The following is a 24054-nucleotide window of genomic DNA, read 5'->3' as shown; positions in this document are numbered from 1 at the left end:
ATCCCCACCTTGCCTCAGTGGCTACTGCCAGTCACCATCTAGCCCCCACTCTGGGGCAGACTGCAGTCTGTAATGGCCACTCACCCTTGGCAAGGGGGTCAGACCAGCTGCCTCTGCCTATTCCCAGGCTACCCATCTGCAGCCCCAGTACCTTTGTAGTCCTTCACCAAGGCCTGCAGGCTGGAAGTTTACCAGGCTGAAGTTCCCCAGCTACCTTGCCTTTCCCCAACACTGCTTTACTTCAGGTACCTTCCTCTCAGACAGCTATCCCTTCCCTCTCTAGGGCTAGAGTGAGACTTCTCTTGCTTCTGGCCCACAGCCCTCTTAAAAGGGCCAGTTGGGCCCTGACTGAGAAGGCCACAGCTGTGGTCAGCTACTCACTCAGCTTCCCCAGCTGTTCTCACACTTCTTCCCCCAGCTGCAGCTCTCTCCAGAGCTGCTTTTACTATTGGCTCCACAGGGCAGCCCTCTCCCAGGGTTGTTTTAACCCCTTCAGGGCGAGAGCAGGGTGACCACCTCGCTACCGATACATGCCATTTTTAAATACAAAGTAGGCATGATTCTTCAGGCTACTTTCCATGCATCATTAACTTTCCAAGGAAGCCATTGAAGAATGAATCTTATTAGCAATCAGTTGTAATGTCATTCCTAGCACATCTGCATAAAAAAGGATTATGGTAGCATAAAATGTGGAACACTTCTCTTTCATTTTCAGTTTGGAATAATCATTTTGGGGCATGTTGTGTAGTGGTTCATGCACTGTCCTATCAGAGTGTACTAGAGAAAGTAAAAATTGTCAGTAAACCGTTTCTTTTAGGTGCTAAGCACTTTGCTGATATGTTCATGCATTTACAGTTTCAAGCAATTCCTAATGTCTACTAATGTGAGTATTGCCAAAAAGAATGGCATATCCATAACAGAACATTACTGAATCAACCCTTAGTTAAATTCAATTCAGAATTAAAGGATGTTTTCAAACATAACATATTCTGTATTAAAAATTTCCCATTAATACAAATGCCAGAGGACACAGTGACATTACAATGTGTGCACAGCAGTAGACACCTCATGGCATTAGTACTGAGAATCCAGTTTTTTGTTCCGATTAGTAAGGAAGCCTGAATCCCTTCTGTATTTAAAAACTTATGTGAGAACATTATGCTATTGTTACTGGCAATATTTACATTTTATTGGACCCTTCAGTATAGCCATTAAGTAAACAAATAGTACTAATGTGATCATACAATATATGAAGATTCCTAAAGTGCTAAATAATATAATATCCTGGATGTTCTTCCAGTCAGGTATACCTGAATTAAATGTATATATTCAGGGCTCAACCCTGCAAATGCTTATATCTGTGGATAGCATTCCACACAGATGTATTACTATTAGGCAGTGTGGCTTAGTGGATAGATTACTAACCTGCACTTAGAAAGTATGGGTTCCATCCCCAGCTCATCTGCATGACTTTGGGCAAGTCCCTTCACCCCTCTGTGCCTCAGTTTCCCCATCTGTAACATGGGAATAATGATACTGGCCTCCTTTGGAAAGCACTTTGAGATCTACTGTTGAAAAGTGCTGTATAAGAGCTAGGGATTATCAATTATATTGCAGTAGTACCTAGCGACCACCCAAGAACGGGACCCCACTGTGATAAGCACAGTACAAATAGTTCTGTTCACTTCAGTGGAACAAATCCCATGACCTAAGCTACTTGAATCATAGGCCAAGGTTTTTTTTTTTTTAAATGGGTGCCTAAAGCCAACCTCCTGAGTCCATTTAATCAATTGCTGAAATCACTGGGAGCTGCTGGGTGCTGAGCCCGTTTTGAGAATCTTATCCAAGTTTGCAGGATCAGGCATTTAAATTCTAATCACAGACCAGTGTGTTTTCCTCAGTACTGAGGAATATGATTTGTGTTTGTCTCCCTTCTCCTGACGTGTTTAGAAATAGATTTTGGCTTTCAGGCTCTGGACGCTTTGATTTAGGAGAAGGAAAACAGAGTGGTAGAAACAAAACAGGTCCTGAAGGTATGCAGTCTCTTGCAGTTTACTGCTTGGAGGGGGGGCCACATAGAAAGGCAGCCTGCTCACAAAGGAGCAGCACTACGGAAGTGTGCTAAAAGCACTGTTCTGCTGAGGCCTTCTCCTTTGTGCTCTTGAAAGCAGAAGAATGGTGCAAAGAATAATGCTGCAGTGAATAATGCACACAGATAAAGAGGCAGGTTGTGATCTGTGTAAATTCTTGCTTATCTGGTCCTTTGTGGTACTTTAATCTTTTCTTTTTGCTGGTAAAATAGTTTAAAGGCCAGGATTTTCAAAAGCTGTCAGCGTTGGCCTAACTGCTCACACGAAAGTCAATGGTCAAACTTCCATGGACGGGAGTAGTTAGACCCTTTTGAAAATCCTCCCCTTGGTATTTAAAGGCCCAATTCTGCCACCCTTACTCATATTGAGCAATACTTACTCCCATGTGTAAGTAAGCAGACTAATGCAACTGATTCCATGAGTAACTACCTCTCGATGTAATTAAGGGCATGGGTATCAGGTTTATCTAGGCAAATATAATAAAAGGCTCACCTGCAATATAAACAAATTGTAAGTGAATGATTGGTGTTGGGTACACCTTCCAACTGATCTTTTTTGTTTGTTTTAGAGTGTCAAATTTATTAGTGGAGCATAGCCCCCTGGCAAGTGGCGCCTACAGATCAGTAGGTGAATGGCTGGAAGCCATCAAAATGGGACGGTACACAGAGATCTTCATGGAAAATGGATACAGTTCAATGGAGGCCGTGGCTCAGGTGACCTTGGAGTGAGTAGTTTTCTGATCATTTTCACCTGCTTTGTTGGAGTTGTGGAGAAGACACATTGATTTAAATGTAGTCGAGAGATCTGGGGGAGGGGAAAGAAGAAGGGAAGCAATTAACTGGTTTGCCCAGTCAGCAGTTGCCAAGGAAGCCTCATCTTTTATAGCCTCTGTCGATGATAACAAATGCATGAGAGGGTTGAACTTACGGTCACTGTGCTTGCTGTCAATACCTTGGCTCCTTTACTGAAATAAATTTACACTTGAGTTTGAATAACTGACAAACCATTCTCGGGCATAATAGCAACGGGATTATTATGGGTTGTTTTTTTAAAGAGAGTTCTCTTGCTGGCACAGTTTTATACAAGGAAATACAGCGGGGCCAGAATGTCCTCTCACTGACCGGGCTTTCACACTGGGGTGACTGGCTTCCGCGGAGTTACTCCTCACTTACACCTCTGCGAGTGGGGAGTCAGGCGCAGGAAGTAATGTCATCGTATGTGATTTTTTTTTAACCTGGAAAAGATAAACGTAGGTACAGTTGAGATGGCTGATTTGGCAACAGTGACAAACAGAGACACATCAGTCAAATCTAGACCTGTGTAATAAATACCCACAGCTGGATTCTGAATTCTGAATCCTGGCAGTGTAAAGAGGTCTTAAATTGGCCATAAATTACATATAAACTGTCAGAGGCCTTAGTGTAAATAGGAATCAGGCCCAAAGTGTGCATGAAAACCATCCAGTCCAAAACAAAGCTGTCAGTAGGAGAATTGGAATCATTTTGATCATTACTTGTACTTCTGTATCGTATATAATGTCGCAAGGACAACTCAGATCCTACACTAGAGCCCAGCCCGAAGGTTAACTCCCGCAGGAGGTATCAGAGTTCTGCAACTCAGAGGAAGCCATCTCCACCATGCAGAAGTAGGCCCTGGGTGAACAGGTTTGGGGACCCTTTATGTGTACATATGCATACTTCTGAAATCAGCCTGATCGGCTCAGACTGAATCCACAGCACTAAAGTCATGTAGTAAATGCCTGAGGGCTATGGCTGAACTGTGTGCTATTTTTTTTTAATGGCGTGTACTGTTTGAGTAACGATGTCTATGCCTTATTCCTGCCACTTATTCAAACTGAGCATAGAGAGTGGTTTCCAGTGGGATTAAACTGAAGTCAGGTTATCACAGATGTTGAATTGGAATGTAAAGGAATATGACCCCTCCTGATCCAGGGGTGTGTGTGTACACACACACACTGCTGGCCAATATGCCGATTGCATCAATTTAGAATAAAATAAAAACCCTACTCTCCCAGAACCTTAATGTTTTTCCTGCCCTGCAGCAGGGGAGTTGTTTTGTCACAGGACCTCAGTTTTACTCAGTGGAATTCACCCCGCGGGGTAGAAAATCTCCCCCCATATCCCCCATGTAGGTGGGATTTTAAGCCTCCATGAGAGTTAAAATAACATTAAAGAGCAGAGGTCAAAACGTAGCAGCATCTGTCCTCTCATTCAGGCCCTACGTGTCATGTCCACAGTTGTAACATTCCTCACTTATTATCCCTGCAATCTGAAACCCCAGTCCTGCAAGCATGCTCCTCTTTAACTTTGTGCACTGTGAGGTGACATCAGCATCTTATGTATTTGCTTATTTGTATTTCTGTAGCACCCTAGGGACCTCAGTCCAGGATCAGGGGCAGGGAATGGGACTAGATGACCTCCTGAGGTCCCTTCCAGCCTGACATTTCTGTGATGATTTTGTTGTGCCCAGTACTGCACAGACATAGATCAAAGACCACAGTTCCTGCCTCAGAGAGCTCACAATCTACATGGCAGAGGGGACATGCCAAGAGCACCAGACAGAAACAGCATGGGGGAAGGATTACTAGAGTTGAGCAGAAAAGTGGAAGCTGCTAGGATTATTCCCAGCGCTTAAAGTTAAGCACATGCCTAAGACTTCCAGGTGGGGAGGTTTCCCCACTCACTAAACCTACAATCCCGGCTCTCACTGTCCCTGCATTCCACCACTCCCCATGTTAAGTTCATCCATATTTCCTCAAAATTGTGTCATGTGAAATGGATGTAAAACCACATCCCACACTAGTTTGTATTTGCACCTAATCAGGGTTTGATTCATCAGAAATATTTGATCACTGCTAAATGATTACGTGGTTATGACCCACCCCAACGTGTATTAAAATGGGAGGGTAGGTAGTTCTCCGCCCAACGGCAATTATTTGTAAATATAAAATCAACAAAGTAAATGAAGCCGGCCTATTTTTTTTTTTTTTATGAGCAGTGAGTCCACTCTGTCTCTGTCCTCCCCAAGTTTCTCTGTGCTGTTTCCCCATGTCTTTTTCTCTTCTCCACGCTGCATGTATGCTGCCAGCTTCTATGTCTGGATTTTGCATCCTTGAAGCCAAAGGGAGTTTTGCCAAAGACGTCACTGAGTGCAGGATCCGCCCCTAGAGCTGATCAGAAGACATATTTCATTGTACATGAAATATGTCAAAGAAAGCGTTCTTTTAAAATTGTTTTGTGGATTTTTTTTCATCCAAAGCCTGCGATGTTTTCACTCGGGTGGAAATTTCTCACAAAAATCCCATTGTGCCAAAATGTCATTATTTTCATGGAGAAAAGTTTCAGCAGAACATTTTCACCCTGCTCCACCATTTGCCATCACAGGGTCACCACCTCCTTCATACTTTCCTCTCTACTCCTTGCTGCAGATGGTGTTTTCCTGCTTATCCGTCCTTTCTCTTTGTGATTGCTGTCTCTCCTTTGATTTGATCCCTTTTCCTCTCTTCTATTTCCTTTTACCTCTGCTTCGTTGTCCTTTTCCTCCCTTCCTCTTTCACTTCTTTCCCTCTGAGTTTGTTCCCTTCCTTTGCTTCCATTCTTGTTCGCCACTTACCCCTTCTTCCACTTTTCCTTTCCCCTCCTTCCTGCTTCTGTTTCCTCCTTGTCTCTCTCGACCAATCTCTTGCCTCTTCCCCAGCCTTTCCCCCTCCTGGTTCAGCTCCTCCATTCCTTGCCTCTGCCCTGCTCCACTTCACTGCTGCTGCAAGCAGAGGTGCCAGGAATTAACAAGATCGATGGAGCGCTGTTGCTTCAATGGATCTCACAGACACCCTGTTAAATTCATTAGCTGTTCTTCCAGTGCATGTAGCATAGCAGTGCGGGGCACAGAAGTAGAGGTTAGAAGACTGTGCCAGGGCATCAGACAGATGCAAACCAGCCCTGTCCGACCCCTGAGTAAAGAGCATCTGATGCTTCATGGATAACTCTGGAAAATGTTCCATTGTGGGCCGCAGCCTTTATCTCCTATATTCCTGTGTTCCTCTCTCTTCTCATTCCTGAAAATGTTTATGTGAAAACAGGCCCTGTGGGTGAAATTCTCTTCTGCACCAGGATTGGCATGGAAGCTGGGGGAAACAATTGTGGCTCCCTGATACACTGACCTGATCTGCCCTGGGAAGTCCCTCACTGAGTTTATAGCAATCTGGGAAATGCTCTAAACTCTGCCCGCTGGTAACAGTCTCCTGGGCCCCCGTACCAACGCTGTGTTGGGATGGGACAGTGGCAGGGTATGTTGTCCTTTTGCTAGCACTGTAACAAGGGGTTACTGCTCGGCTGGCAAATCCAGCTGCCTTGAAACCCCTTCCCAGCCCCAGAGCAGTGCGAAGGGGCTGGAACCCCTGAGAGTATCGTGGACTTTTTAATTCTGTTTTCCTGGGTTTGACTTCTTAACCTGAAAGGAAAGATCCACGTTATAGTCTGAAGTCGTGTTTTTGTAAATATCAACTATTTGGCCATTCTTCCAAACTGTAGTGATATATTTCAAACTATATCCACGCTGCTCCTCCATATAGTCTTTAAAGGCCCAGTGGTACAGCCCTTAAACCAGAGGTTTTCAAACTGGGGTTCGTGACCCTTCAGGGGGTCACAAGGTTATTTCATGGGAGGGTCGTGAGTTGTCAGCCTCTACCCCAAACACCGCTTCACCTCCAGTATTTATAATAGCGTTAAATATTTTTTAAGTGTTTTTAATTTATAAGAGGGGGTCGCACTCAGAGACTTGCTATGGGAAAGGGGTCATCAGTACAAAAGTGTGAGAACCACTGCCTTAAACAAAACAAGAAGCCCTTTCTCATGCATGTAATTCCAATGAAGTCAATGAGACTATGTGCCTGATCGATTGCTAACCAATGTGAACAAGGCTTACACAACTGAGCCCTAAGAAATATCCATATGATGTACTCTTCATTAAAATCAAAATGGGGAGTGTTCTTTAAAATTGAGTGGCATACTATTACTATGCTATAGTGTAGTATAGGCTATATATTTCCATGAATCACATCATCAGTTGGTATAAATCGGTAAAGGTCTGACTTCAGTTTATGCCTGCTGAGGATCTGGCCCTATCAATGTATTTTTGTGAGCAAATAAAATGCAGGGAATTTCCCACAGGTCAGGCTGGGTTCTGAGACAGCTTCTGCCGTTGTACAATCTCACTTTACAGTTTGAACACAAGCTACCTGGGTTTGGTCAGATAATCCGCACTCAAGTCAAGAGTGTTCTTGAGAAAAATATAACAGGCTAATCGGAAACAAAAACAAAAACAAAGTGAAACTCTGTGATATTCTTTATATATGTTAAAAACACAAATGGCCAGATCCTCAGCTGATGTAAATTAGCAAATCTCCATTGACTTCAGTAGTCCAAAATGAAAATTATCAAAGACCGAGGCTAGATCCTCGGCTGGTGTAAACCAGCATTACTTCTTTGAAGTCAACAAAGCTAGGCTGAATGACACCAGTTGAGGATCTGAGTCACTGTTTCTCAAATAAGGAAAGAAATGTTTTTCTGGCTACTAATGTGGATCCATCCTATAATTCTATAGCTTCTTTAATTGCTATTAGGAAAAAATTAACTTGGGAACACAGCATTCTTTACTGGTTAAAAAGGTTATTTATTTTTTTCGTAAAAGGGGATAACAAAATATTTTGTACAGTGCAAATAAGAATTCAGGTTCAATGTTTCATGTCATTGTCAATATAGACAACTGTTCAATATATTCCAGAGCTGGGACTTGGGGGGATCAGGTGAAAACAAGAACATTTGAAAGTAGTTTTCATTTCCCAATTTGCACCAGTAAAACATCCTTTAAAATATATGAGGTCTTCTCCAAACACTAGGTAAGACTATAGATGCAAAATTCAACCTGTATGGAGATAGAGGTGGAGGTTAGATAGAAAGAGGCGATCTGGACCATCCTGGCCCAATAGTACAGAATAATATCATTAAAGTGAAATAAAGAGAACTGTTCTATTTTCCACTGAAAAAAATATAAGGCCCCCTCAAAGACTACGGCCAAAATTTTTGAAAGTGACTAGCGAGTTTGGGTGCCCAACTAGTCATCTTAAAAGGGCCTGATTTTCAGAGAGCAGCTGCTCAGAGCTTTCTAAAAACAAAGCCTCATTAAGACGTCTCAAGTTGGACACCCCAAAATGGAGGCCCCTGAAATCACTGGTTACTTTTGAAAATACTGTTCTGTCCTCTCACCAATCAAATAAAAATCCCAACTACCACCAATAGCAGGTTCAAATGAATGCATGTGTCCCAGAAATCACTCCCTGGTAGCAAGAAATAGAAAATTAAAAACCAAAGGGTTAATGTGAATATCGCCCCAAGTCCTGAGCTCTGCCTGCTTAAGAAAAGACCTGAAAATGAATGTGTTCAAAGAGTGATGTCTACATTTAGTTCTAATTCTTGCAAAGGGATGAATCACCTTGTGAAAGGTGGAGCCTCACCCATCAGCCCCTGTTTCCGAATGGATATCAGACTTGAAGGAAACTGTGCGGATTGGAGAAGGCCTGCTCTTTAAACTTGTGGACCAGCTAGTGACTTTGAGTGTGTCTGGAGCTCTTTCATTACACAACAAGAATAACCTGACCAGGACAACACTCAAGAATAGATAGACATGACTTGACTCTCAATCTGGCACTTGATCGGACCTATTACTAACGAAATGTGGACTACTATCCCGTACCTTTTGAAAAACCTGTATATACTGAATCTCAGGACACCTGGGGGGTTGTTATTAAGTGAACAGCTATGAATATTTGTAATGATATGTGTTGTGTTGCTTTGCATTGTAATTTTTCTTATAAAATAAAATAAATTATTAATTTTTTTAAAAAAATAATTTGAATTATGACTATTCAAGGATTCACCTGCTCCTGCTACTTATTCTTACCCTAAAACCCCAGTCCTCAGTTTGTGACATCACGATTATTTCCAGAGGAACCAGCTCTGACCTTGTGATGATGCAGGGAGGGAATAATGAACAAGAGCAGATGAACTCTTAAAAAACAAAGATGCTTATTTCATGCACAAGTCTCTAGTAAGTGGGTGCCTAATTCCCTTCGTATCCTCTGAAAATCCCAGCCTCAGGAACCAATTCATCCATTCTCACTCAAGTTGAGTGGTACCTGGAGCAGTCCCATTGATTTCCATAGGACTAAGGTACCACACAGCCTGAGTAAGAGTGGCAGAATCTGGCCCTGAAATGGGAAATGGAAAACAGCTGATCTTTGCGGCCAGGTTGTGAGATGCTGAATGCTGAACATTTCTGGAAATCTGCCTACTTTACTTAGTTGCTTAAATGGAAGCTCTGTTCTTTTAACCTGAATTTGAAAATCTGGTCCGTAGTGTTTAAGCAGAACTGTCTCTAAATAAAGTGTTTTAAAGATTTTTCTTGCCCAATCTTTAAGGATAAGAATTCAGTTAATGGAAGTATAAGCTATAGAACAGTTAAAGAGACCTCCATATTGTCCCCAACTATGTTTGGAGCTGGGCTTTCAGGACAATGCCTATTCCTGCAGCACATGCCATCTGTGGTGCATGAGTTCCATGGAAAGAGCTAAGGACAAAACAGCGATTTTCGCTCTGATTTCCTTGGCTTTGGTCTGTTGAAGTCAGGTCATTAACACGGCTGTAGTACACAGCTTTGAACTCATGTTTATTTTCATTTTCAACCATAGGCCAAAGAAAGGAAATGAAGAAGGAGAGAACTCTTTAACAGTGTAGACATGGCAGCTACATTGATACTATTGGCACCTATTTTAACAAGTGGGGCCTCAATGCTTTTGCACTTGCACAGATGCACCCGCAATCCGCAGGATCCTGTGTGCCATTCCTGCACACAAGGTGAATAACTAGCCTTGCAAATAGTTAGGCAACCAGTAAATCTTTTACACATGCAATTGCCTGATGCCTGTGCCCAGTGGTGGGTGCCTGGATGAGTAGGGAAGAAGGTGAGGTGCCTTTTAAAGATTTGGGGTAATATTTTCAAAAATGCCTCAGTCCCATTTTCAAAAGCAACTTAGACCCTTAGGAACTCGGAAGGGCCTAACTCATCTGTGAAAATGGGACTTTTAGGGCATGTCTACACTGCAATAAAAAACCTGCAGCACCGTGTCTCAGAGCCCAGGTCAATTGACTCAGACTCATGGGGCTTGGGCTGCAGGGCTAAAAAATGCAATCTAGATGTTCACACTCAGGCTGGAGCCCAGGCTCAGACCCTGCCCCCTCACAGGGTTTCAGATCCCAGACTTCAGCCTGATACTGAACACTGAGGTGTTCTCCCATTGGCATAGGTAATCCACCTTCCCGAGAGGCGGTAGCTAAGTCAATGGAAGAATTCTTCTGTCAACCTAAGGTTGTCTACACTGGAGGTTAGGTTGATATAGATACGTCTCACAGGGGTGTGGATTTTTCACATTCCTGAGAGAGGTAACTATGGTGATGTAAGTTCCTAATGTAGACCAACCCTTAGGTGCTTTTGAGAATGTCACCACTTGCCTTGTAATGTACAAGGCAACATTAAATAAGGCACAGATGCTCTTCTTTGAGGGATGGTCCCTATTGTATTGCACTGAGGATTTATGCATTTGCACCATGCGTCTGGAGCCGGAGAATTTGAAAGTAGTTGTGTCTGTTGGTCCACACATGAGCCATTGCTTCACGACATTGTTTTGTCCGAGGTAATAAAGGGCGGAAAGGACTGACTGCGTCTCCAGTTCCTTCTCACCGATGCATGGTCCAAGTCGGAGCTGCTAGTGTCCTCTTGTCTCTGACAAACCCAGTTTATAGTTAGTTTTCTTGATTTTGCTGTTTTTAAAATAGTTTAGTTTTTAGTAGTAGTTTTAATAGAAGGGAGGCCTTTGGGGAATCTGTTTACCGGTTCCCCCTGGGGTTGGAGTTTCTTTTCTCCCCCCGCCCTCTCCCCCCACAATTCCTTCCTGGTGCAAGCAGCAATGGAATGGCACAGACAGCAACATCCACACTCCACTCCATCAGATAAGGAGGGCAAACGCTTAGACTTTCTGGGACTAAAGGTCTTCCCTCTAGCCTTAAATTTTGATTTTCAAACTCTAAGGCCTTGCTGGCCAAATATGACTTCCTCAGCTGCAGAAAATTGGAGGACTTTACTGAAAGCTGCCTCAGCAAGATCAAATGTGTTTCCAATCTATCATGGAGGAGGGCAAACTGGTGGCAAACTGCTGCAGTCGGTGCACTCTATGGTCATGGGCATTGTCATGCAGAGGGAATCTTGGCTGCACTCATCCCATTTTCCCAGAGAGGTGCAAACTACCATTGAGAATTTCCCTTCCAATAAATCGCACCTGTTTAATCTGAAGACCCATGATTCGCTCCACTCCCTCAAGGATTTCAGAGCCACACTTAGATTGCTGAGTATCCATACACCTGCACCCAAGCAGAAATTCTGCCACATGCCACCTACTCAGTGGTTCAGGACTCCCCAGTTCTTCTACCATAGGCCATACACATCTATTCTTAAGTGCCAGAAGCCCCAATGATTCTGCCCTCTGGGCTCCCCTTCCCAGTCTTCATCATCTCATATTAAATCCTCTCAGAAACGATATTTCTGAAAGCTGCTAGAAAGCCATCAACCACCGTGCAAAAAACACTGCCATGCAACAAACGCATCCCCTTTGAGGATCATCTAGCACTCTTTTTACCAGCTTCAAGGGCAATAACAATGGACAAATGGGTCCTTGATGTCATCCACTATGGCTAAACAATCAAGTTCACCATACTACATCCACATCTCCTACCCCAATCCCTTTTCAAGGACCACTCTCATGACAACATCTTTGCTCTACAAGTAGATTCCTTACTACAAAGAGGAGTGATAGAGTGTGTTCCTCCAGCTATCAGGGTACAGGGTTCTATTCGACTTACTTCCTGGTACCCAAGAAGAAGGGCAGGTGGAGACCAATCCTGGATCTCCATCACCTCAACCACTTCATGCACAAGCCCAAGTTTCATATAGTCACTCTAGAGGCCATCATACCATCACTAGAAAAAAAGCATATGGTTTATGACTCTCGATATGCAGGCCACCTGTTTTCACATAGACATACATCCAACCCACAAAAGATTCCTGAGGTTCATGGTGGGTCCTTAGCTTTTTCAGTACAGGGTCCATTTGGACTCATTACTGCTCACTGAGTCTTCACCAAAGTTTTCTCTGTAGTGGCAGTCCATCTCAGGCACTCCGGGATACTTATTTCCCCTATCTCAACGACTGGCTACTAGCAGCGTGATCCAGACGAAACTCGAATCTGGACCTCCGTGTTACTCAGATTTCTTTCCTTCCTGGGAGTCAAATGTTGAAAAATCAACTTTGATTCCCAAACAGTCCCTAGACTTCATAGGGGCCTCCATCAATTCAGTCACAGTCTGAGCTTACCTTTCAAGGAACAGATTCCAGACTCTGCAGGAACTCGTTGACCAGGTAATCAACTGTCTGTCCCAGTCAGGACTTGCTAATCCCTGCTTGACCTCATAGCAGCCTGCACATACATCACTGCCTTCACTCACTTCCAACTTCACGGCCTACAGATGTGGCTCGAGCATGTTTACTCACCCACGCGATGTGCCATGGGCTTTATGCTGTCAGTCACTCCATGAGGTGCTCTCTTCCCTCCAGTACTGAACCCCAGCAGGTCTGTACAGGGATTCCCTTCCTCCCATCATCCCTGGACAGGATGATCCTCATGGATTCACCCCTCAAAGGATGGGGAGCTCACATCCCCATGTGATGCAAGGGACATGGAGCCCTTGTGATTCCAGGATGCGCATCAACATTCTGAAACTTTGGGTGGTCTGAGCGTGTCAAGCATTTCTCCCATCCATTTGCTCCTATCATGTTTTTAGGAAGTTGGACAACAACAACACCATTTATTACATCAACAAACAAGTGGGCACGATGTTGACTACTCTTCGTGTGGAAGCAGTCAATCTCTGGGATTGGTGCATTGCTCATAAGATCCTGTTGTCAGCAACCTGTTTTTCAGGGACTCAGAATGTGATTGCAGTCTCTCTCAGCAGAAGATTTTTCGCCAATCAGGAGCTTCATGATTCCATGCTAAATGACCTCTTCAGCTAATATGGGTCTCCGACCAGCGATCTCTTTGCCTCCCATGTCAACAACAAATGCAGTACATACTGCTAAAGGCAGGGTATCCATTCTCAAGATGATGCCCTCTTCTTCCATTGGTTGGACCAGATCAACTACACCTTCCTACCTCTTCCACTCCCCCCACAAGTCCTCCACAAGAACAGGTGGGAGAGGGCCACAGTTATTCTGATCATACCATTCTGGCCGCGCCAGTTTTGGTTTCCTAACTTTCTCCACATGTCAGCCCATCCCCCACTACCCCTACCCGCTTTCCAGGAGCTGCTTATGCAACAGAATGGCAGGATCAGACATCCCAATCCACAGATGCTTCACATCAGAGCTTGGTATTTGGGGGCATCTTCTCTGGAATGGGAGTATTCATCGGCAGTGCAAGACCCCTTTCGAGCAGCAGGAAAGAGACAAGTCAAGAATCCCTATTGGGCCAAGTGGAAACACTTCACTTCCTGGGCCCAGCAGAAAGGGATTTCCCCTGAGGAAGTGGACATTCCTCTTCTTTTGAACTACCTCCTGTCCTAGAAGACATCAGGGCTCTCCTTCAATTCTCTCAAGCTCCACATAGCAGCCATCAGTGCCTTCCACTCTCCCATGGAAGGACACTCCATATTTACACATCTGTTGACTACCATGTTTTGGAAAGGACTTCTTGGGACTTTCTCACCCATACCACCTATCGCTCCCCAGTGGGACCTCAATCTCGTTCTATCAGCATTAATGAAACTGCCCTTCAAGCCTCTGGCTTCATACTCTATGTACCTCGTTTCCATGAAAGTCACCTTCCTACTGGCTATTACTTTGGCAAGAAGGGTAGGTGAACTTGGAGCCATGATGGCAGATCCCCCTTTCACCATGTTTCATAAGGACAAAATGTCCCTGTGCCTACACCCCAAGTTTCTACCAAAGGTCATATCCTGGTTTCATGTCAACCAACCCATACACTTACCTGCTTTCTTTCCAAAGTATCATGCCTCAGCAGAGGAGGAATGCCTCTGTCTGCAGGGCCTTGGCCTCCTACCTGGTGAGGACGAGACCAATCAGGAAGTCCCTTGGACTACTGATCACTATTGCTGAAAGGATTAAGGGGCAGGAAATCGCCACACAGAGGATTTCCAAATGGATTTTGGAGTGTATTACACTCTACCCGTTGTTGGGACTGCATCCACCCGTTGGAGTGAGAGCAGAATTCTGCAACAGATGCCTCATTTGGTCTGGCTGTCCTCCGTTCAACTGTGTCATCCTCTTCCTCACACTTTTCTCTGAATTAGGTACTGCTTGTCAATCACCTCAGTGGAATACAGTAGGGACCATCATTTGAAGAAGAGGAAGTTACTTTCCTGTAACTGGAGGTTCTTCCAAGATGTGTGGTCCCTATCTGTGGTCCCACCCCCGCTTCCCCTCTGCTGCAGATCTGTTCTATTTGCGTTGGAGAAGGAACTGGAGACGCGGTCGGTCCACCCTGCCCTTTATCGCCTCAGAGGGAACCATGAGGTGAAGAAAGGGTGAGTATGGGGACCAAAGGACACGACTACTTTCAAATTCTCTGGCTCCGGATGCATGACGCACATGCGTAAACCCTCTGTGGAATACAGATAGGGACCACACATCCCTCCAGTTACAAGTAAGTAACCCTTCTCTTCCCCTGTTATGCCTTATTGCTGCCCTTCTTTATAACCTTTCAGATAGCTAGCACCCATTGGGGCACTAGGAAGGAAAACTTCAGTGGAGCTATGGTGCTTTGTAAAGATGAGCGTGGACTGCTTTCCCCAGAGGGCTTGTGGCCACACCCTGTGCAGAAGGAGGAGCACCATGACATCTCTCCCCTGTGCAGGCACCACCCACAGTCATGTCCAATGGCTTCATATATCGAAGGATCAGGACCCTTCACTCCAATATTTGATTTATACAGTGGATCCCCTGGTGACAGCTTATACACCGAAACTGGAAACTTCTGTATTTTTCCCAATCTCTCTCTCTCTCTTTTTTTAATCAAGAGGTATATTGGGTTATGGAGCGTATGTTATGGCAAGGGAAAAGAGCAGGATAGTAAGTGTCAAAAATTCTGGACTGGCTGTGGGAAGAGGAAGCCAACTCCTATTCTAGTTTATGAGGGAGTTTTAATATTGGATTAATAGAATTGCATATGGAATGCAAACACCCCCTCGTGTTTCAGGCTGGCTGGTCTGCATTGCATGTCTAGAGCAGAGCGATCCCATCAGAGAAACACTGAATGTATTAAATATTTGGGGCCAGGCTTTCAGAAAAGCTAAGCTCCCATTTTAGGTACTTTAAGTGAGGGGTCTGGATTTTCAAATGCGCTCGGCACCCAACAGTTCCCACTGGAAAAAAATGTGGGAAAGGTCTTGAGCCTTTTTAAAAATCTGACCCTGCCACCCTATTTTTCGTGTATGTTACCAGCTGTGCACATTGCAAATATTGCAATGGCATTCCCACCTGTTCCTTCACTGTTAAGATTGCTGTGTCGCTTGCTGAACCGTTTTCACAATTTGGTAGAGGCAGAAATGAAAGGTCTGTCTCAGAAAAAGTTAGATGCTTTTGCAGCCATTAAAAATCCTTGGTTTCAAATAACGAGCATGCGGTTGTGGTTCCCTGATCTCTGTCGCACGCAGGTTGTGACTTCCTTAATGCATCTCATGCACCAGCTGAAAGGGGGCAGTGTAACGAAACAAAGCAGGGTTGTTCCAACTCAAAAGGCTGAAACTGTGTCGGTCTGTGGAGGACAGATCTAGCTTTCCCTTGGACAGGACTACTTGTTACAATGCTCATGTCGGCCCTGTTCGTTTTGTATACAAAACAGTTTTTGAGAAACAGTCTGATTATTGAACACAGAATCCCTAGGGTCAGATTTTCAAAATAACTCAGCTCCGATTTAGGCACTTGAAGGAAGCAGCCAGATTTTGGGACCTGCTGGGGGCCGAGCAATTTGGAGAAACTGCCCCTACAGTGATCAGTATTCTTCTCGAGGGGAGGGATTTTTAGAGTTCCTGAGCACAAGTCCCAATGATTTTCAGTGCTCCTACTTGGGCACTTTTGAAAATCCCAGCCAATGTGCTCATGAACTCCCATTGGCATCAATTGGAGTTATGTACATATAGGAAAAGGAGATTAGAACCCTTATATTGTAAAAATTGCTATATTAATTACTCCAGACCTGATTTAGAAGGCACTTCACAGGTGGAATTCTAGAGTTCCTCATAGGAAGGCTTCAGGATGGGCCCTCATCCCTTCATAATCATTGATAAGTATTCTAACAATCATGTCCTCTTATGTCAGAAACATAAATACACATGACTGGATCCTTCCCTCCCAAAACATTAGCATAAATAATAGCCCTAAAGCCATATTATGGCGTAATTTTTACAGCAAAATTCCCCATTCAAATTGTTCTCCTTAAAAAAATATGAAGTCCTAATAGGCTCTTTAATATTTAATTCACTTTTAGGTAAAAGAGCACTTTCTTCTGCTTAACGCTGGCACCTACTGGTGGAGACAAGCAACAAAATCTTTATACATACTGTGGAATTTCCCAAGAATCGAGCATGGTTCATTCAACAGCTTCCAACCCAATACATTGCCAACAGATTATATTGAGTCTTTTAGTTTGTATCCGCATAACCCATTAAGATAATTACAATGATCCCCAAAAGTCTGTCATCCTGACTGGGAGGTGTTTCTCAAAGACTGGGAAGTCTGGATTGGACGTCCCTAGTGTGCCGAATTGCTCCTGTGGTATAAATGAGCCCACTTGGGGTTTGGCTAATACACGTATCAAGCAAAACATCTTGGTTAAGAGGCTGATTTTCATACGAGTGTAGCCCCCAACGCTCTCACTGCAACCAAACATTTCTGGATGTGTTTGATAAAAGGAATAAAGGTTTGGCTCACCAACCTGATGTGAAAATTAAAGACAGAGGCTATGCCATCATTTTGATGTATTCACTTTAATCTGCTCAGAACATCAGCTGAAGGAAATAGTTTCGCCTGGTGCAGCGTTGAAGTCAGATGTTTCACATTTACACAGTTAGCTCAAACATTTTCAAAATGAGGAGACGAAAGTTTGGCTCCTAGCTCCTGATTTAAGCTCTGGCCTGCTATATGTCCTTGGCAAATTACTTCACTTCTCAGGGCCTGAGATTTCCCCATCTGTTTAAAAAAAAAAAAGGATAATGATACCGCCTTTGTAAAGCAGTCTGAGATCCATGTACGGTAAGCGTGAGGTGTTGGTATCACTATCCATTTACAGCACCTAGAAGTTATTAAATACTGAGATCTGCCCACAGTAATCTAGAGAACCTACATGTGCTTTCTCCACACAGGGATTTGAGGCGGCTTGGAGTGACACTTGTTGGTCACCAGAAGAAGATAATGAGCAGCCTTCAAGAGATGAAGGTCCAGTTGGTGAATGGGATGGTGCCGTTGTAACTTGGTTTTAAAGTCACTTTCTCAAGTGATCGACCCTGCACTTTGTAAACTAGCCCTGAGATTTATTATAACAAAAAGAACAAAAAAAGGGAAAGTCGGTTATTTCTATAACTGAAGGACATTGGCCTCTGCCACATAATTTATAATCAGTGTTTGACTAAAAAATTTCCTTTCCTTCCTATTTGTGTCTTCATATTCATGAAGTAAATGTAACATGCATGGAAATGGATCTACTGTACATGAGGTTAACCATTTTCTTATGCTTCAGCAACAACAACAACAAGAAAAAGCCTTCCCACCACACTTTGTCTGTACATGGAATATATAGAGAGCACCTTTATATACTGAATTATGGCAGCACACGTTAATACTTCCAAGGACTTAACTTGAATGGAAAAGTTTTGTAGCCATTCATGGGCTAACAAAAGCTGCAGTTTCCTGAAGTTTACTTCAAGTCTTAATTGTCTACAGAAGTGTATTGAAGAGCAATATGATTAGATTATTTCTTGATAGATATTTTGTTTTGTAAATTTAAAAAATGCTGTTACACAGCGTTAAGTTATAGAGACTAGTGTAGAAACATGTTGCTTGTCCAGTGGCAAATACAATACAGGGTGTATATTTCCCCCCTCTGTGTTATAAAGTTCCTTTTAATTTGCTCTTCTGTGAGATGAATACATGATTAATATGTATATACTGTACAGTTTGCTACACATCCAGGTACAAGAATTTTTGGTTTGACTTGGTTTTGGTTGTTTTGTGCTACCACTTTGCTTATATTTTTGCTGCTGTTTGGTTCAAACAACATATACAAACAAAGCTTTCAGGAGTTTTAATTACATATGTGAGGTAACAAGAGTGCATTTCAATAAAAGCTGTTTCTCCCTCTGTTTCTACCTGAGCTCTGGATATTACGGGGCAGATTTCAAAAGCATAAATGGGAGTTAGCCATCCAACTCACATTGGCTTTCAGTGGCAGTTGGGTATGTAACTTCTTCTGGACCTTTGAAAGTCTCCCCCTAAAATATCCAGCATGGCTCAGCACCCCTGTGTACTGTGACCAGTCTGCTGCAAATGGATTTAATCTCAGGGACCCATGTGTTTCCAAGCCAGCTGGGTCTGGGTAGAGACTAGTCACTGTTTTTAGCTCTGGATCTAGAGGGCACACTCCCAGGCTCAGACCTCTTGTTTTGAGCCCTAATTGGCTTGTCAGTCCACCAGCCTGGACAATAAAACCAGTGCCTCTGACCTCCTGAGCCACTCAGTTGCTTACACACGCTAGCCCAGAGCTCCACTGAGGCTGTGGGCTCTCTGGGGTACGAGGTTAACTCCTTACAGGACAACACGCCAGGGAAGCAGGGAGCGCAGGCTTAGGCAAGGAATCTCTTCACCACAGACACTTTACTCTTCAGAAGTGTGGTCTGTTCATGTTTCAGGCTGGACAAAGTCCCTCCTGCCCTCTTTTTCCACCAAGCCTTCAGTTCTGTGGTGATGGCCAGCCGCCCAACTCAGAGCAGCACCCCTTCTTAAGTGCAGTCTCTGTCTCCTTCACCCAGGTGCTCCTCTGGAAAGCTTATCTTCCCTCCTTCAGGCCCCAGTGTAGAAAAAACATCGTTCAATTGAGTCAGCAGTTGGGAGACAATCAAAGTGGATGGCCCTAGACTGCCATATTGATGCTTTCTCCTGATGTCCCTTCAATGAGATGTCAAGCAGCTTTCCTAGGTAGGGTGTCTATCTGCAACACAATTCAATAAGCTTACCTTGATTAACATTAGGCTTGTGTTCGGCACATCATACAAAATGGAGTTTCTAACACAAGATGGAGGTTACAATTTGATTCTTTGCAGAATATGAGAGAGCCAAGGGGGGTGAGGTAATCTTTTAATGGACCAACTTCAATTTGTGGAAGAGACCAGCTTTCGAGCTACATAAAGCCAGACCTGAAGAAGAGCTCTGGGTAACTCAATAGCACGTCTCTCTCACCAACAGAAGTTGGTCCATTAAAAGATATTACCTCACCCTCCTTGTTAGTTTGATACAGACATGTCCCACTCTGTCACAAAGCACACAGGAGCAGAAGGAGAAATGTGCTGAATTTGATAAATGCGGTGGAATCCTATAGTAAGGATGTCATTTGTTTGAACAACATTGCTCTAGCCAGAACTCGCCTGTAACCAGTTTCTGTTTGCACATAGTAAAGCACGGGTGCTGGGATTTTCAAAGGAACCTATGGGAATTAGGCACCCAGCTCCCATTGAATTCCATCTTGAAACAATGAGGGACTTTGATTGTATTTTCTGTATAGATGGAATTCTCCAATTGTCCATAATAGGCCCCATAGTTCGTTTTAAGAAAAAAGTCTCTGTTAAAGATAGGGATTGAAAGACTTGCTCAAATGATGGCAAATATTTTTCATTATTCTAGGGAATATTAGTTGTTTATGTGGGTTGGATAGCATCTTGCAGAATTCTTTCTTGAAGATGGTATCAACATATTCTGTTTTCCTTTCTCTTCTTCACCTCTGGAATAAAAGAGCATCTAATCTGTTGCTTAAATTATTCATTCCTCTCACTCAGAAGCAAGTATCTGAATACCACTTTAGTTGTTCTTAAACATCTTTTCTTTTATACTTCCTCAAACCCCAAATACAAATAGCAGCTTCTAATAAAACAAAATCTCTCACAAAGAAAGATGGGGCTTGTGCTCCTAAATCCCTTTAGTGCATCTGCAAGTTTCCTGCAAACATGTTTAGTAAAAGCATATACCTAAAAAAAATCTTCCTTCTAGAACTGTTAGTTACTTCTCAGTGAGATATGGTACCTTTCCAATTGGTGACAGGTCCAGGGGTGAACAGGTGTAGGAAGAAGTCAGATGTATCTGGAAAGGGAGTAAAGAAATGCTTTCTTCCTACATCTGTTCACCCCTGGGCCTGCCACCAATTGGAAAGGTACCAAATTCATCTGCAAATGTGAGAAATGGAAAAAAGAGACAACTTATACCAGAAGGGTGAGGTTTGACAAATCTTGATTGTGTGATTTCTTGTCTTATTGTTTTATTTTTGTCAGCCACTGGGCCACAAAGAAAAAAAAACCCAAATCAAGACATAACAATTGCCACACAAAAGGAGATTTGTCAAATAATAATATTATTAGAGTTGTCAGGGGAACCGTTGTGGGATTCTCTGTGTCTTCCTGCCTGCACTGCTTTGTAAAATAATCCGTAGGAAGACAGACAGAACAACTTATTTCTTCTGGAGGAATTCTTCAATTGCCACTTGCATCAATCAGCTGTACTTGGAGAGATTTTTATTAGCAACTTCCAGCTCTTATCCTCTCCCTTTTCTGCCTGTTCTCTTCTGTCACTGGTTAACTGATGGAGCGAAGTAGCACTCTGTGAAAAATGCAAGGAGGAGTTTGGCTTTGTTCTTTTTTGTGGGCTTTTAAAATAAAGTTCCCTTGGCCATTTGTGTTTTTCAAATGCATATACAGTGTGTTGGGGATTTACTACATGAAGGTGAGAATTACCTTCTCAGAACAGTGTAATCAGTTTCCATTTGCTGGACCAGCCTTCAGAATATCTTTATGGTTAACTAGTAGAAAAGAGAATGCCCGTAACCAGATTGCATTTGTAAATAATTTGGGCACTTTTTCTTAATTATTTAAATACCTATACAAACCTTTTTAGATTTAATGCAAGCAAGTACGTTGCTACAAATCTGTTTATAATAGACTCTGTATATGAGTGGAAAAAAAACCATGACCAAGATTTTCAAAAACGGGGGGCCTAAATCAGTGCCCTGATTTTCCAAAGTGCAGCCAAGATTCCTGTTGTAGCCAGAGAGGGAGCTGCTGGGTGCTCAGCATATTGGAAAATCAAGCCGTTCATTTAGTTATCTAAATATGGATTTTGGATCCAATCCTTAGGCACCCAGTTTTTAAGCTGGAATTTTCAAAAGAGGCTATGGGATTTAGGTCCAGATCCCCAAAGGTATTTAGGCTCCTAACTCCCATTTGATTTCAATGGGAGTTAGGCATCTAAATATCTTTGAGGATCTGGGCCTACGCACCTAACTCCCTTAGGGCCCTCTGACAATTGCAGTCTAAAATCTTAGTCAATGTATCTTTATTTTACCTTAGCAGAGTTGGGATATCATTCAAAGCACAAGAAGAGAAATTTTCTTTTGGAAGGTATTTTTCGTTATTATACAAGAAAGGGTAGCAAGTAAAAATAAGTAGGTTAAAATCAGGTATTAGAAATGGACTATTGTATATATTGTCATGCAGTAGAATTGGGTCACAATGTTTTTCTGGTTTTGCTCTGTCTAAGCACAGAGGGGGAAAAAAGTGAAGTACTATAGTTAGCTATCCTTATAGTGGTCTACCAGAAATTAAAACCTGAAAGAAAAATGCAAATGTTACCTACATTAAGATGGTGAAGTTTGATAATCAGAAGTAAATTGTTAGATGTACTTAGAGTATATACCTAGGGTAAGTCAAAGAGGTTTGCTCTTCCAACTCAGTAGCCCAGATGGTTACATAGATCACTTTTTTTCAGTCCATTTTGCTGCTAATTGTAAGGGAATATTTCAAGGGGAACGGGAGATAAGAACATTCTTTTTCATCTCTGAAGGAGGAAGTCTTTCGAAGCGCAGTTCTTGTTTAGAGTGACCTCCGTTTATTCTGTGGAGAAGTTATCTAATCATAAAAAAAAAGACTGATGAAAAAAAGTCCGCTGTAAACTTTATTTATTCCTTCTATATGTTAACAAAAATATGATGACGGTGCAAAAGCTGTGTCTATTCGGTGTTGAATATAAACATGTAGAAGTCCCAGTGGTCAAGATATTGTGACTCCTAAGGCTGCTGCAGTTTTGAAACGAGTCATTAAGAAGTGTGTGAAATACATTGACAGCAGTCTGAGAGTAAGGTATAGTTTCGAGTCCTTTATTATTAAGTCTTTCTAAACCCCTTAGTGCAGGTGGGTTAGGACTCGGAGTGCTTCTATTAAACAATGCCCCAATTTGCATTAGGTTTGATTCCCTGCATTGGAGTTTTAACTCATAGAAGGCTTAGCATTGCTGTATTTATTTCCTTTTATTTTCATTTTTCCTTTGATGCTTTATGCGCATTTTGTTTGTGTACATGTTTTTGTAGTGTAAGATATAAAATTTTATATTTTTTCATAAAAATAAAAATCTTTGAATAACAGTGACATCCTGATGTGGATCATGCTCACGCTGTTGGTACTTTGTACATAATCCCAACTCATCATTCAAAATGATGGGGTCTAAATTAGCTGTTACCACTCAAGAAAGAGATTTTGGAGTCACTGTGGATAGTTCTCTGTAATCATCTGCAGTGGCAGTCAAAAAAGCTACCAGAATGTTAGGAACCATTAGGAAAGGGATCCATAATAAGACAGGAAATATCATAATGCCACTATATAAATACATGATATGCCCACCCCTTGAATACTGTTCTTTAGAACGCGTCACCAGGGGAGGTTGTGAAGGCCAAAAGTATAACTGTGTTCAAAAAAGAATTAGATGAGTTCACGGAGTACAGCTCCATCAATGGCTATTAGTCAAGATGGTCAGGGATGTAACCCCATGCTCTGGGTGTCCCTAGCCTCCAAGTGCCAGAAGCTGGGAGTGGACAACAGGGATGGATCACTCTATAACTGCCCTGTTCTGTTCATTTCCTCTGAAACACCTGGTGTTGGTGACTGACAGAAGACAAGATATTGGGCTAGGTGGACCATTGATCTGATCCAATATGGCCATACCTATGTTCTTATGTTTCTACTCATAAATTCCGATGAGTCCCACAAAACACTAGACTCGCCTCTCGCTGACTTGCTTACAGTGTTGTGAATTCATGATATTTATCCCAAGTCTCCTGATAGTTGTTTTTCTCAAAGCTTCAGCTCCTTGAGTCCTGTGATTTCCTGAGAATCTCAGACTTCATTTAAAAGAAAAATAAATTTCTAGCCTTTATGGTTACTGAGAAAAGTCTGAACAGATGAACCCTGGAGGCTCAGAAACCACTAAGCGAATATAAAGAACCACACATTTATTGTTTTCTTTTAAAAAAATCTCATGATTTTCAAGACAATCTCCTTATTTTAAGAGGTACCTGCTTCTTAATTTTTGTAATGTTTTCCTTTAGCAATACTGTGCTGTGTATCTGTCTAGCTATTTATAACACTCCTACCAATCGTATCTTAATTCTCAGTAATTCTGTCTGGGATTTGAACCCACATCCATTTTAGTCAGCACACTTGATAGTCAAATAGGA

General features: G+C 42.7%; 1 protein-coding gene across 6 annotated transcripts in view; it reads left to right on the top strand.

Annotated features, from left to right (window-relative positions):
- Positions 1-21221, top strand: part of EPHA5 (EPH receptor A5) — a 321089-nt gene extending 299868 nt beyond the window's left edge. For 5 of the 6 annotated variants that reach the window (XM_084626024.1, XM_084626023.1, XM_084626020.1 and 2 more), the window contains 2 exons: positions 2659-2814; positions 17654-21221. In XM_084626024.1, coding sequence (XP_084482150.1) covers positions 2659-2814; positions 17654-17759 — 262 coding nt within the window. In that variant the 3' untranslated portion in view covers positions 17760-21221. Of the gene's footprint in view, positions 1-2658; positions 2815-8589; positions 8790-17653 lie in introns of those variants that run through there. The other variant, XM_084626021.1, reaches the window with a different exon arrangement.
- The last annotated feature ends 2833 nt before the right edge of the window (positions 21222-24054 follow it).

This window comes from Lepidochelys olivacea, assembly GCF_965140295.1.
Source record: "Lepidochelys olivacea isolate rLepOli2 genome assembly, chromosome: 4".
Classification (NCBI taxonomy): Eukaryota; Metazoa; Chordata; order Testudines; family Cheloniidae; genus Lepidochelys; species Lepidochelys olivacea.
Note: the sequence above shows the minus strand (reverse complement) of the source record. Positions and strands in the feature narration are given on the sequence as shown.